This window comes from Canis lupus, chromosome 25 (genome assembly GCF_003254725.2).
Source record: "Canis lupus dingo isolate Sandy chromosome 25, ASM325472v2, whole genome shotgun sequence".
Taxonomy (NCBI): Eukaryota; Metazoa; Chordata; class Mammalia; order Carnivora; family Canidae; genus Canis; species Canis lupus.
Window position 1 is genome coordinate 17709299 of NC_064267.1, and position 14619 is coordinate 17723917.

Genomic DNA, 14619 nt, shown 5'->3' on the forward strand with positions numbered 1-14619 from the left:
TCCCCTCTAGTTTGTTTTTCACGAGAAAAACCGTGAACCATCCTGGTGGTTCTTAATTTCCACTTCAAAACCTGTAACTATATTACTTTCTCTACCATTCATCAGGACTCCAGAATTGGATGTTTCTGAAAAAGAGAGTCTAGAACCCCTCACTCATACTTGAGTTATTCTACCTCAGTGGTTATCTCATGTAGCTCATGCTGAAACATCTTTGCAGGGGAGGGAGCTCACTGAAGTTTAACTTTGTTCCATCCTCGCTCTAATTAGAGGTTGGTGGGCTCTCTTTCTGTAATCCCTGCTCTTTGGCCTCTCACTGGAGTGATATTAAAACAAGACCAATGGCCCCTTCATGCCCTTGTTTGTTGCATTTCATTATTTGACATTTTCCTAAGATAAAACTGTTTCTGGCTCCCATTTTTCAGTTGAGACAGTGGATTGAAGGCCAAACGGCTCTGGCTGAGGAGGTGTGGAAGGGCTCCTGCATGACCTAATGCAAATTCCTGGTGGCACCATCAGGGTCCCTGGTGGTGATGATGGCAGCCAAATTAAAGCAATATTTGCATAAGAAAAACCTGAAAATTCAGAGTGTTGTGAAAAATAGAGCAACACAAAATAGAGGAAGATCAAAAGCTGGGGATTAGTAAAAAGAAGTGGATAAGGAAGATGGCATGAAGAGAAATGGGGAAAGTAAATGAAAATGAAAGCATGCAAAAAATACATGAATCAGAAAATTGAATTTGAGAATGCAATGATTAGGAAGAAGGAAAAATAATTCTGTGTCACTGGTAATCTGTAGGGGCAATAGTCCCAGGAGACTCATTCATCAATACTGCACCCCTAAACTAGGCCAGATCCTCCTCCCCATTCCATGTTCCAAACACCAGGTCAGCCTTTTGCTTATTGTTGGCCATTCCATGGGTCTTTTCTGCCCCACAAATAAAGGGCTAGGCCCAAGATACCTGAAGGGGAGGACCATGCTCTAGACTTCTACTCTATCCACTGTGAGGGTCATGCTGGCTTGGCCAGAGTGCCCTGATACTCAGTCAAACATAGCCTAGATGTTGCTGATATCAAAAGATATTTGATAAATGTGATTACTTTAACATCTATAATCAGTTGAATTTAAGTATAGGAGATTATTCTCAATCCCCTGGTCAGGCTTCATCCAGTCAATTGAAAGGCCTATTAAGAATAGAACTGAGGTTCCCACCATCAGCTCCTGCTCCAGAATTCAGACTTGTCAGTGCTCTCAATCATATAGGCCAAATTCCTGAAGTAAATCTCTTCATGTATATATAACACACTAGTTCTCTCTCTCTGGTAGGAGATACATTCCCAAATCTTTAATTATACTAAAAGTTTGTGTAGCAGGGGTTTGAGTACTTTATTAACTGCCTTGCATTTTGTCTTTACTCATAGATGGCAGTCTTGCCACCACCACCACCACTCCCCGCCTCAGGATGGCCATGCATTCCCAGCAGACAAGATACAGAGCGTGTGTATGGGCATGAGTGTGTGCTGGTTGCTTGTGAAAAGTCTTAGGTTTTAGCTTAAGGGAAGTAGAGGAAAGAAGATTTCAATAAAGGGGATTCCTTACCACTCAGGATGGCCTCTCCTTGCTGAGTGATTTTTCAGGACATGATGCAAACCAGGTTTTAAACTAACAGTGATCTAGTGTTCATTGCTCTGTATGAGTTTTTGGAATCTTTTTAACCACTTGGGGCTTTTCTTTATACGTGTGACTTGAGAATTTTACCACAAAATGAAAGAAGTACTTATATTTCTACTGATAAATATTCATTGAACCACAGACATGCTGGAGCAGGTAGGGTTTCAGTCTTCAAACAAGCATGTAGTGTAGGATCTGTTTCCAAGGAATTGATGATCAGATCAATGTGTTCAACTCAAGTGCCTGTTTCTGCTCTTCTGCCACTGGTGATTATCAATTATATTATTATTGATAATAGCATCGAGGCCGCAGATGTCACCAAGGATCTGGGTAGAGTGGAGCTTGACAGCAAATTTGAGCAGCCTGAGCTGCAGAATCCAAAACATGAACCTTTGCTCCAGTACGGAGTGTGGTGAGGGTAAACTCAAAACCTGGCTTGGTGAGCATCTCCACTGAATTACTACTTACGACCGTTTCTTTTCTCTGCCTTTTACATCTGGGTAAAAACGAGAATCTACTTCAGAAAATCCAAATAGGGCAGGAAGGAGGAGTTAGGAAGTAAAGATATTAAAACTTTACCCTCTTCTCATTTGTTCAGTTAATTGAATAGTAACTGACAAAACATAGATGGTCATTTTGGAGAACATTTGGGAATTGGAGGAAAATGTGGCTCCTTCCCCATGTGGTGACATAGTGGGGAGAATCCTTCTAAAGTTTTATTTAGTTAGGGTCACTATTAGCTCTCATACTTATAGATCAAAAATTACTGATCTTGGGTGGCTCACCTTTGGTGTATTTTTTTTTTAAAGATTTGTGTTTATTTATTCATGAAAGACACAGAGAGAAGGCAGAGACATAGGCAGAGGGAGAAGCAGGCTCCTCATAGGGAGCCCAGTGTGGGACTCAATCCTGGAATTCAGGGATCACGCCCTGAACTGAAGGCAGACGCTCAACTGCTGAGCCACCCAGGCATCCCACCTCTGGGGTATTTTGAAATCCTTCGAAGTCAGCTCTAAACATACCAAACACAATTATGGAAGAAGAGAGCCAAGAAAAATAGCATGGTAAGTGTAGGATGACTTCCATATTTGTATCCTTTACAGTTTGAGCACCGTGTGGAGACTTCAGGCTGTTTGGGATGTTGACCAGGAACCTGAGGGAGGACAAGGGCAAGGGAACATCTGCAGAGTCCCTGCCTGGCTGCCTTTCAAGACATTCCAGAACTCACAGGGTTCAGGAATGCCACAGCAAGTGCCTTTAGGCAGCCTGGGGAGAGGACCAGAAGCCACCCTTCCGGCCCTAAGAGTGTGATGAGGAGGGAGAAGGAGGCAGGAATGCCTGACAATTGGTTTCTTGCTAGTACTGGACATTACCATGGATCTTGTGCTTGAGTAAACTGGATAAATTAATTTACTCTCCTTAGCAGTCAAAATGAGTATATGGTGGGATGACTTAGAACAAATAGGAAACCTAGTAATGCATTATGATAGCCAAGCAGACTAACAGAACTTTGCGAGTGTTATACCATCAGGTTTTGGAGGGTTGTAGAGTGATGGGTGCTCACTTACAGTGCTGGAGGCAGTGAGCATGGATGGGTGCAGCCATTCTGGAGAGCACCTAGCATTATCCAGTAAAGTTGGAACATGAGTGCCCCAGGACAGCAGTTCTCCTCCTGGATGTGCACCCCACAAGCCAGAAATAAGAACATTACCAAATATGCATGAACAGTAGGATGGATAAGTAAACTATGATTTTATACATCAACAAGGGTGGACAGACTACAGCTACACACAACACAAATGAACCTTAAAAGCATAAAGATGAATGAAAGAAGCAAGTCACAAAAGAATGCATGGTGTGAGTCCATTTTGAAGAAGATGAAAATAGGCAAAAAGCGAACCATGGTTTAAGAATGTCAACATAGATGGCAGATCTTAGAAGTAGAGAAATGGTTGTAACAAAAGCCTGGATGTTTGCCTCTGGGGAGGAGGGAGGAGGATGCGACTGGAAAGACAGACCTGGTGGTGTTGGTGGGTAGGGGGCGGGGTGCATTTTCTCTCTCTCTCTCTCTCTCTTTTTTTTTTTTTTTGCGCTTTCTCAATCTCTAGACCACTTAGGTACTACTGTGTGCATCTTTGTTGATCTCTCACACACACAAAGATGGATAGAAAGTGGTTCTTTCAAAGTTTCCCAGTCATGTCGAAATGGTACTAGCCCTTCATGGGTGACTCTGTCTTCTTGGTTGTTTGGCTCCACCCCCTTTCTGGTCCTCCACCTCAGCATGACTGAGGTGGTCCCAACATCCCATGGACCTGAGGCACTGGCATGTCTTCCCTCAGCAGCTGATGCAGGTGATTGAGGTAGAGGGTACAAATTCCCTTCTTCTCTGGACCTTGTGAGTAGCTTGGAAGTCTGGAAAGCCGAGATGTCACAGCAGCCCCAGAGATGGAGGAGGAGGCGTAGAGGAGGAGGGACAGCGGACAGCAGGGGGAGCTCTAGCATCCAGTTCTTGAGCCCAGAGAGCTTATCCTAGACCTCCCTGGGCTGCCTGGAGGGCAAACTGGCTTTCCCTGTTGGCCACAGGGCCTGGTAAAGCCCTCCGATGAAAGCTTTCCTCTGCCACATGGACATCCTCTCCAGTAGGACGATGGATAGCCCTTTCAAGGAAAGGTAAAGGATTTGCTCTGTAAGAGGCCGAGTAGGGTGGGCCACTCATCCGAGCCTCTTCATGGGGGCCAAGTGGAGGCACCATGTGTGGATGTGTCCCTGGGGGTAGGGGCAGGTATGAGATTTCCACAGCAAAGCATTTCATCCTCTGCCCAGGGACTCTAGTCACTGGGGGGCTGCCAAGGAAAGAGGTGCCAGCCAGTGCAGCCGCTCTTGGTAGTCTCTTAGAGAAGGCAGACTTGGCCTAGCTGTCAGGCAGATCTCTCTTATAACTGTGCTCTGTTTGTGGAAGAAACCACTCAGGAAATAAGAACTGGAGACTTAACAGTAATTCCAGCAGTGTGACCAGTGAAGACTTAGGGGAAAACCTGATGGTTTCCCCATGTCTGCCTTCCTGAGAGCTGAAGTACCCAAGGTGAACATATCTTTAGACATCGAGGAACCGGCAGTGGAGTACCAGGTCACGCAAATATGTGCTAACGCATTCCTCCTCGTTCCAGCATCAGTGTGAGGTGGAGTCTGTATAAAGAACAAACCAAGTAACACAGAGGGCCAACTTGACATCTAACCTGAATGCGTAACAACTTGCCTCTTGCTTTGCAATTCACATTTGCAGAAGATTCCAGGGCCCCACCTTGCAAACAACACACAGTTCTAAGCTGCATTTCATCAAAGAATGTCATTTTTACAAACTCATTAAAAGCTGGACAAGGCTGGGCTTGCAGGCAGGCAAAGCCTGGAGAACGACTCTTTCATTCTTTTGCTGGCCGTGGTCTTAGCATCCAGATCTCAGGCAAATACATAGAAAGTCCTTCTTGCACTTTTTCACCAACACCCGGTTCTTACTTCTCCCCCTTCCCATCCTCCTCTACCCCTGCCCTCTCCAAAGCTGTGAGTGATACACAGCTTATAAAGTAGAGAAGGGAAGACAGTGGGGGTAGGCACAATAAGGCGGCAGGTGGATTACAGGAGAAAGTGAGTTGGTATTTGACCATGTCACAAAATATTTTCTTTTCAGGATCTGTTTATATGTTATAGTTTTGTCGTGAAAAGTCTGATGAAAATTCTGTTACAGCACTTTGGAGGGTATTTTGGGACCATACTCTAAAGAGATTAGGTTGAAATGAAGGCAAGAGAATTGTCTTTCCAGAGGACTCATCTGTATGTTGCCCCATTTTCTCCATTCAGGAAGGAATAGTTTCTCCGAGTGACCTTGACCTTGTCATGTCAGATGGCCTGGGCATGCGGTATGCATTCATCGGACCCTTAGAAACTATGCATCTCAATGCAGAAGGTAGGCTTTGCTTCCATAGGGGCGAAGATGGAAATTTTGTGCTGTTGAGTGTTCTTATGGGGTTTGTAAACCGTTAAGTTTTGCCTTAAAACACACACACACACACACACACACACACACAAAACTGAATAGAAACAGGATCATATGAAAGAGACAGTGCCGGCCCTGGTAACCCACAGATAAGGGCTGGGGCAGATTGCTGTGTCCTGAGATGACAAGCCACATGGAATTCTGGAAACTCAGGACTCTGTGTAGTAGAGAGCACTCAGGTGGGGGTGAAAAGAAAGACAAATGAGGGTGTTATCATGGAGACTTTGCCACATGGCGTCCACCCTGACAGAAGATAAAGTTGTGTTTTCCTGAGAAAGATGATTCACTTGTTTACAGAGGCAAGACAGTGAAGTGACCACCTGTGCTGTACATATCTTCTGCCTAAATATGAACAGCTTCTCTGTGTGACTTGCTGAGCTGTACATTCCCCTCCAGAAGGCTGGGAAGCCAGGAGAGTGGTGGTCTGTAGAGGAGGGACAATTCAGGGCAGCAGTTCAGGCCAGGTCTGTCATTTACCCTGGAAGCCTACTTCAAAGGGCTTGAGGAGGTAGGTACAAGCCCACGATCTAGTGACTCTAACAGAAAGATAAGTTGAGAAAGGTGAGAAGCTTCCAAGAATGAAATTGTCCGTCACATTTTAAACAATTCAAAAACAAGGCACCTTTTGAAAAGCAAGCACTAAAACCTACCCCAAACTGAGATTTTTAAGAGCTACGAATGATGTCACCTAAATGTCATTACTACTTATAATTTCAACATTAAGAGAGTTATGAGTAACTTCTATTACCTTTTTGCTTTTCTGTGTTGTCGTAACTTTCTACAATTATTGCCATATTATCTTAATAATTATATTATTAACTTATAAAACATGTAGAAAGAGAATAGGAATATTGTTTTCAGCTCCATGGTCCACGTTGAACCAAAGTGTTGAGAAATTGGAGCTTATCCTGAAGAAGGTGACCAGAGGAGAGAGAGAGAGAGAGTGTGTGTGTGTGTGTGTGCACGCGCACATGCACGTGCGCCTGTCTGTCCATGTCTTTTGTGGGGGTGGAACCAGATTGAAAGAGTGGATGTGTTAGGCAGACAGGTTTGGGTTCAGTACACCGCAGGAAGTTTCTAATAACTGGAGCTGAATTTGAGGGGGCGGGCCATGCTACAAGTGGATGAATATTCAGAGCCGCTGAGGGCTGGTTGCCCACCAGTCAGGATGTTTAGATATGGAGCAGAGATACGGAGTAGAGATACCTGTAATGAAGTGGGAAGTTGGAATAAGTGACCTCTGGGAGTCTGTTTGAGTGAGATTTTATAATTCCACAATGTTTTGGTAATAGTTTAATTTTTGCCACAGTAGTTAATGAAATAGAATTTCTGATGAATAAGTCAAGGCAGTTTTTAGCAGTCGTCTTCTTGCAGGTACATGTATGGTGGCTTGAGTGGATTGGTCATGTGTGTAATGCAGATGATGCGGTTCAGTAACTGACTTGACTCTTCCTCAAAACTGCGCATGGCCAAGAGGCACTGGGGGAATAGAGGACTTTCCTAGCAGGAGCATATCACTTCTGTGGTGGGACAATGATCGAATACAGGAAGATAATGTAAAGACAGAGGCCCTCATAAAAGTGGAATAGGAGTTTTGAAGTATCATTAAAATAAAGTATTGGAGAGAAGAAATGTGTGGGAAATATCAGAAAGGGAGACAGAACGTAAAGACTGCTAACTCTGGGAAATGAACTAGGGGTGGTGGAAGGGGAGAAGGGCGGGGGGTGGGAGTGAATGGGTGATGGGCACTGGGGGTTATTCTGTATGTTAGTAAATTGAACACCAATAAAAAATAAATTAAAAAAAAAAGTATTGGAGAATTTTTTTTTTTTTAAAGATTTTATTTATTTATTCATGATAGTCACAGAGAGAGAGAGAGAGAGGCAGAGACACAGGCAGAGGGAGAAGCAGGCTCCATGCACCGGGAGCCCGATGTGGGATTCGATCCCGGGTCTCCAGGATCGCGCCCTGGGCCAAAGGCAGGCGCCAAACCGCTGCGCCACCCAGGGATCCCAGTATTGGAGAATTTCAAATGCTTTTTTAGCCAGTACCTTAAAAGTGGCAAACCTATTCAACATTTGACATATATAGAGACCTTGTTCGATAACCACCATGTTTTTCTCTTTTTACAATTTTTTCTTCAGAAAAATGAGATAATTCAGGTATCATGAGACATCAATAGGGAGACAACTGAGAGCAGCTTTGATTCTCAAACAAATAGAAACAGAAGCCAATGAAACCAGAAACTCAAGAGCCAAATAGTGCGGCAGACAGGAAGGAGGCCTGTAATAATTTTTCAAACAAAGTAAATATGATAAGAACACCTAATTGGCTTAATATGATAATGATGGACAGATGTAGTTTTCAACTTCAGAGCATTCCAGAGACTAGAATAAGACTATTATAAGATGTGGCTTGAGCCAGTGGAAATATTCATTATTCTTCATGGTGGCGTCCAGAATATCTCAAGATTGCAGGGGAAGAATTCTTTTTTTCTGAAGTTGTTTTCATAAAGTCAGCGTCTCAGGTTAAGGCTGGTTATTAGTCTTAAAGCTACAGTTTACCTGCAAGTGGTCAAAATATTTTAGGATTTGTTTTTAATCTCATAAAATGGCACCTGAAAAATGAGAGGCCAGCATGCTTACTTTGCCTTTTGGCTGCTTTTCAAAGGCAACCCCCCTCTAGGACAAGCTCTCAGAATGGGGGATCTGGTTGGCGGAGCCAGTTAGCCTGGGTCCCTCCCTGCCTTCCAAGCTAACTAGCTTTGTGCAGGTGAGTTCCCCCACCAGTAAAATGGGGATGGCAACAAGGGTGCCATGAGAATTAAACCAGATGAGAATTAAACCAAATCGATGGCTGGCACAGGTGAAGTCCCTTGATCAGTGTGTTATATTCATACAGAGTGTGGTCTTGTTTTCTTAATTCACTTAGAGTTTTTTAACTCTCCCCAGAAGAAAAATGGAATGATTAAACATTAGGACATTTTTGCAACAGAATGGCCATATCTCCAGACTTTAACTATTTGGTTTGTTTCTTTGCTAAGCTTTTAGACTATTTGTTCATCAGGAAACTGCTCCGTTTTATACCTGGCAGCTCTTTGGACACCTCCTGGGTTTACCTCTACCTAGGGAATGATGGTCTCGGAATCTGACAGCCTCTGGAAATCACCTCCAGTGGAAGTCAATTTTTACCATCCTGCCTCATAAAATTTCCTCCTGTGTGTAGATGCTTCTCTCTCTCTTTTTTCTAATCAATATGCCTACTTGGTGGGTTTGGCTCATTTACATGGAGCTGTTCTTTTCAATGAAACGGGTGAGCTGCTAGAGTGGGGACTTTCAAGAGTTAAGGGGACCCAGGTAGGTTTCTCTCTCCACCTGCTTCCCTGACCTCAGGTGAGGTCTCACTCACACAGGTAGGAATTAGGTAATGCTGCTCTGTGCTTTGGGGCCTCTTTGATCTTCCTCAATAAGTTCTGTGAAACTCTGTCTCTTAAAAGCAGGTGAACTCATGTAGATGTGGGTTCATAGGCTATGTGAAAACTAGACTCCTCTGGTGTGGGTAGCGGTAGTTAGGGCTCTCCAAGAAACTGAACACCCAGAGCATATCACGGCGCTGTTTCCACAGGTAGCAACGGGGCTACGTGCCTGCTGCACACATGCAAACGGAGGAAGGCTCTCTGCCTATTCACCCACCATGGTTATGCTGAAGGTTCAGGAAAGCACACCATCTTGCCTTTGAGGGCTCACCACGAAAGACTTCCAAGTTAGAAAATAGCATGATAAACTAAGTTTAATTTCATGAGAATCCATTCTTTTCTCCATTTTTCCTCATTCCATAGGAACATCTCTTAAGAAATTTGATTCAAAAGTCTTCTAAAAAGCTAAGCTCTAGTGAGTTTGGGGGGCAGGGGGCAAGAAAGTATAGAAGAAAAAAATTAGAAGTAAAGACCAAATTTCATAGTAATATAAGGGAAAGACAGACTAGCAGGATAAAAGGTGGTTTCTTTTCCTTGACATTTCCAGTGAAACTGGTGTTGTGTAATAATTGCCACTCAATCCTTTCACAGTGTGGAGAAGCCAAAATTATTGTTGGAAATAAAGTCGAATCCTCCTTTTAATAGTTCTCTGATGGAAGAGGAAATGTTACAAATAACAGTAACTGATAAATGTACTGGAACTCTGTAAACAGTGGGACACGGCACAGATCTTGACTGTAAGTCCCCACGAACTTGTATTTTGGGCATGTGGGAGAGCCCTCCTCAGGGAGCCAGGCTCCTCTACAGGGGAAGCTCGAGGGTCTGCACACACCTACTCTATTGGGTCCTTAGCTTCACCACAAACAACAGGGCCACTTATCCCAAGAACCTGAGTGCGTGTTATAGAAAGTGTTATGTTAGAGTGAAATTATAATTGGTTTCCCAAACAGGTGGGAGAAGTTATGAATTGTACTGTAAGGATTTTAACCACATTGTATTCTATTTTGAAGAAATATAATGCTCTTTAAAACGGCTGATTTTATAAAAGGCAGCAGGGAAAAAAGTTATAGAAAGCCCTGAGGAGATTAAAACTGACTTCACAGGGACAGTGAAAGGTGAACACGTCATATTCAGAAGACGGAAAATAACCCAGAAGTGAAATGTGGTGTGTGAATTGAATCCTGTGGTTTATTGCTGGTCACGTAGGCGCGGGAGGTGCGGTTGGTTCCCGAGAGGGGATCCGTGGAGCTTCTGCTGGCAGCACAAGCGAGGAATGCACAGCTACAGTGATTCTTCCTGTTTTCTTCTCATTTCACGTCTTTATAATTTACCCAATTCTTGTGTCTCTGCTCCCCCAAAAGGAATAAACCGTATTTGTGTCTAGATTTTATCACCTTTCGTTAGAATAAATAAACAAATGGATACAGTGAAGTAAATATTTAATTTCCAGAAGGAAACAAATGTATAGGTTGTTTTCTGTGTTCCAGACATGCTAAGCCCTTCAGGGTACTAGCCAGTGCTGGAACAGGGAGCATTTCCAAATTCTGAGTTTGCAAGTTACACTTGAGACAGAACTTTTTTTTTTTTTGAAACTCCTTATGTTAAAAAGAGTATCCACCACTTAATGGTAGGTGCTAACGTCAGGAAAGTTGGTAAGTTTGAAATGTTTACCCTTCAAAAACGGTTTCTCTTCTAAGAGGGAATTGGATATAATTTTAGCACACTGGAAGAGAAAGAAAACCACTTGAGCCAAATAAAATTAACACCAAGTGATTTTTTTTTAGGCTTTCATATCAGTGTAGGTCCACCAAAACTAAACTCCAAAAAGGCCGTTTTTTGGTTTTTGGTTTTTTTAAAAAGGATATCCCTTGCTGGTCATTTTTATTTTGAGTTAATCATACAGTTTTTGTGGAATAGGTGAAAGCCAAACTCTGGGATCTCTGTAAATTCTACGGTTTCATTTGCTCCCTGGTTATCTTTTTAGCCTGACTGACCGACTGCTGAGTCTTTCTGGTCTTGAAAAATGTTGGAAATGGGCCAAAGGGAGAGCAGTGAGAGGCTCAGCCCCCATCCTCAGGGGGCCCAAGACTTGGGCTGATGCCTCCACGTACCTGGGTCCAGCTGCCCATCTGACTCATGCCCAAGTGCACGCCCGCACTGGCCCAGCCTCAGCTGCCTCCTGGGGCTGGGGCGGGGGACAAGTCCCGGAGGAGCTCCGCTGTCTGCTGGGCAGAGCGGGCCAGGGCAAGCCTGCCCCGGGTGGGGGACGAGGCAGCCTGGCTGGTGTTCCTCTCGGTGCACCTCTAGTTCTAACAGAAGTATGAGCTTCAGCCTCATGTAGTCCGCCTGCTTCTGAGTTACCACGCTTCTCCCTACCTTGCCCCTCAGCATAAGCCTCTTCTTCATGTCTCACATCACAATCCTAGGGCCCTATTTTAGGATCCAAGACACTGGCTTCCCCAGGGCCCCGAAGCTGCAGAAGCACAGCAGAGCGGCATAGCCAGGGATAGGCCATTTGCACCGGGGACCTTATAGACACATTATCAAAGGAGATATTTTTGATGAAAATAGGACGTAATGTGATACTAAACAGTGCAGGAACACGGGCCAACCTGACAGAGGCCCCAGGTCCCATCATTCTTTTAGGATTTTAGGATTTGAGAGGAAGATTGAATGGTAGCACTGGTGAGGGTCCTCATGCCCCAGCACCAGCTGACCAAGGTGGACGCTCCCCTGGCCTTCTTCAGCCACAGGAGGAAAAGAATGTCATTAATCTGACCTAGGGTGAGACCCTCTAGACGGATGTCCTAGTTTGGAGTTATATAGCATTCTTGCTGATATTGTGGATACGTGTTTTCATATGATTTCAGGTATGTTAAACTACTGTGACAGATACAGGGAAGGCATGAAACGTGTCCTGAAGACTTTTGGGCCCATTCCAGACTTTTCCAGGGCCACCACTGAAAAAGTTAACCAGGTATGTAGATTCATTGTAGAGGATTGTGTTAGCTGAGCTGAAGCACTGGGTCACTGGTGAGGTTTTATTTGCAGCCAGAGTCTTTGCCCTTGACTTTGATTATTCCTCACTCCTACCTTTGCCTGTCCACAGTTCCATTGTGGTCATAGCAGACCCAAGAGCAGTATGACCAATGAACTGGGAGCTTACCTTGATTGTCTTAGAGGAGCAATAGCCTTCTGTGAATTTGGAAAGTTAATGTTAATTGAGGATGTACTAAGCTTCTTTGGTCTTTGAAAGCAAAGTCACAGTTTGCATAAATAGGGACAATTACTCTCCCGGTAAATTAATTTCTCTTCATGCTCTGGTTTTTTTTCTTTCTATTTCTTTCTTTTCCTTTTCTTTTTGTTTCATTTTGTTTCCTATTCCCAGGCCATGTGTGTGAATGTTCCTGATGACCCAGAGCACTTAGGCGCCAGAAGGCAGTGGAGGGACGAGTGTCTCCTGAGACTGGCCAAGTTGAAGAGGCAGATGCAGTCCCAGTAAAGCTTCCTGCTGAGCTCCCATCCTTCGTTATTGGGAGTCCTCGTTGGGAGAATCACAAGCACTTAATTGAACCTGGAGGCCAGGTGGTCTTCATGCAGATTCAATGGTGGGGCCACAGCGGTGGGGCTGAGAGGTCCTCTGATCACTCCCTGGCCTTGGGTGTCACAGCTGCACTGGAATCTGAGGGCTGTTGGCTCCCTGCAACTTGGGCAAGCAAGAGAACAAATCGTCTGAAGATTTTCACCTTTTATTTTTAGAGATTCCATACAGCGGCATTTTATAGCCAATGATTGTGGTTTCAAGTTTATTTTAATCTGTAGCAAAGTTTTGTAATGATTTTCTAATCTCTTTCTGAGTACTCTGTGGCCCTGCATTATGAGGCACCTACCTTCATTTTGCTAATGCTTATTCTGAATAAAAGTCTTTCCTTGCATAAAGATGTTCTTTTTCTTCTGGTCTTTCTGAGAAAGACAGTGTTTGATTCTGATGATTGACATATTTCAGAGTGACCATGATGAGTGATTAAGCAAAAACTTTGTTCTAGGTCCTTTGTCAGCCATTCAGTAAAAATCCACCAATTTGGGCCAGTATTTCCCAAAGTGGATTCCACAGTGAGTGCCTGAGGGCTCGATGGTAAGATGTGTTTGGGAAACTCCTCTGACTGCCCCACTCTTGTCTATAGGATATTAAAGGCTCCAAAGTTCTACAGTAAATACACCAGTTTAACCCAACACCATATTATCTTCTTTGACATGGAGTCTTGTCCCAGCACTAGTTCCTCAAATATTCTAGCAAATAGCAGTACGAGTACCCCTACCCCCAGTAAGGCCAGCACATCACAATAGTTTTGATCACAGGAGGCCACTACAGGGCTCCCTGACAGCTCCCAGCCCAGTGACACTCCAGCCTTTCAATTTCAGGTGACCAGCTTCCCAGCTTCACCCAGTAGGGAGAAACCTTTGCAAAGCTATGGTGGTGTTAGAACCAGTGTCCCCAGTTAAGAACTGTGTGGAAGTTGTTATCCTGGCCCAGTGGCACATACACTCATCTATCACATTCATCGATGCTACAACATTTTTTTGAGCAGCTGTGATGCACAAGACATCAAGCACGGAGTCTCTGCCTTTTAGAAGTTTACCATAAGACAAAGTATTAGAATAAAATAGGGTAGTGCCCCAGAGGATCAAATACATGGGAGATCATAACTAACTGCCCCTGGGTGTGCCCTACAAGGTCTCACAGGAGACAGCCTTTGAGGCAAGTCTTGAGTAACAGGTAAGAGTCAGCAAGCCCTCCTGGCAGAAGGAGCAGAGTAGAGAAGGGTGCTGGGTGCCCCGAGAAGGTGGGGTGCTTCCCTGCAGCCTAAAAGAGAGCCTTGTGGAGGGTTGCTGGGGGCCAGACACAGTGGTGAAGAGCACTGGGCTCATACTAATGTGTAGACCTCACCTAAAACATTGGAGGGCCTAAACAGTCTGTGGGGTGTGAGTGGCCTGTCATTGGATTTCAGAAAGTCCTTCCTGACAACAGAAGGGACTAAGCAGGAGGTGGAAGCTGTTGTCCAGGTGGGGCTGATCAGGGAGTGAATTTGGAAAGTATCCAGGGGGTGGTACTGACAGTCACCAGTGATGACCTGAGAAAGGTGATACCAGAGCTTCCTTAATCGTCAGCTCTGGCAACTACATGGATTTTGATGCTATTTTATAAAATAAGGAAATTAGGAAGAAAGGGCAGGAAATCTGAATGTCCCAGGTATTAAACTTTACTGAAAAAGAGAATGTAGCAAGACATGAAGGAAGTTTTCAGCCTTGAAAAGGCTCCTTCTCATCATCTGATCAAGTTTTGGATGTTCCTTAAACTTTGATGACTCAAATCTATCATATTGTGACTTACTGGTATTGTTTGACTGAGCAAGTCAAGCCCTT

The 14619-nt window shown here is 44.2% G+C and overlaps 1 protein-coding gene across 1 annotated transcript in view; it reads left to right on the forward strand.

The window, feature by feature from the left end:
- The window catches only part of CRYL1 (crystallin lambda 1), a 146253-nt gene extending 133119 nt beyond the window's left edge, over nucleotides 1-13134 (forward strand). The window contains exons 6-8 of the mRNA XM_025462760.3: nucleotides 5525-5630; nucleotides 12066-12172; nucleotides 12584-13134. Of these exons, the coding sequence (XP_025318545.1) occupies nucleotides 5525-5630; nucleotides 12066-12172; nucleotides 12584-12697 (327 nt within the window). The 3' untranslated portion in view covers nucleotides 12698-13134. The remainder of the gene's footprint in view (nucleotides 1-5524; nucleotides 5631-12065; nucleotides 12173-12583) is intronic.
- Nucleotides 13135-14619: the final 1485 nt, after the last annotated feature.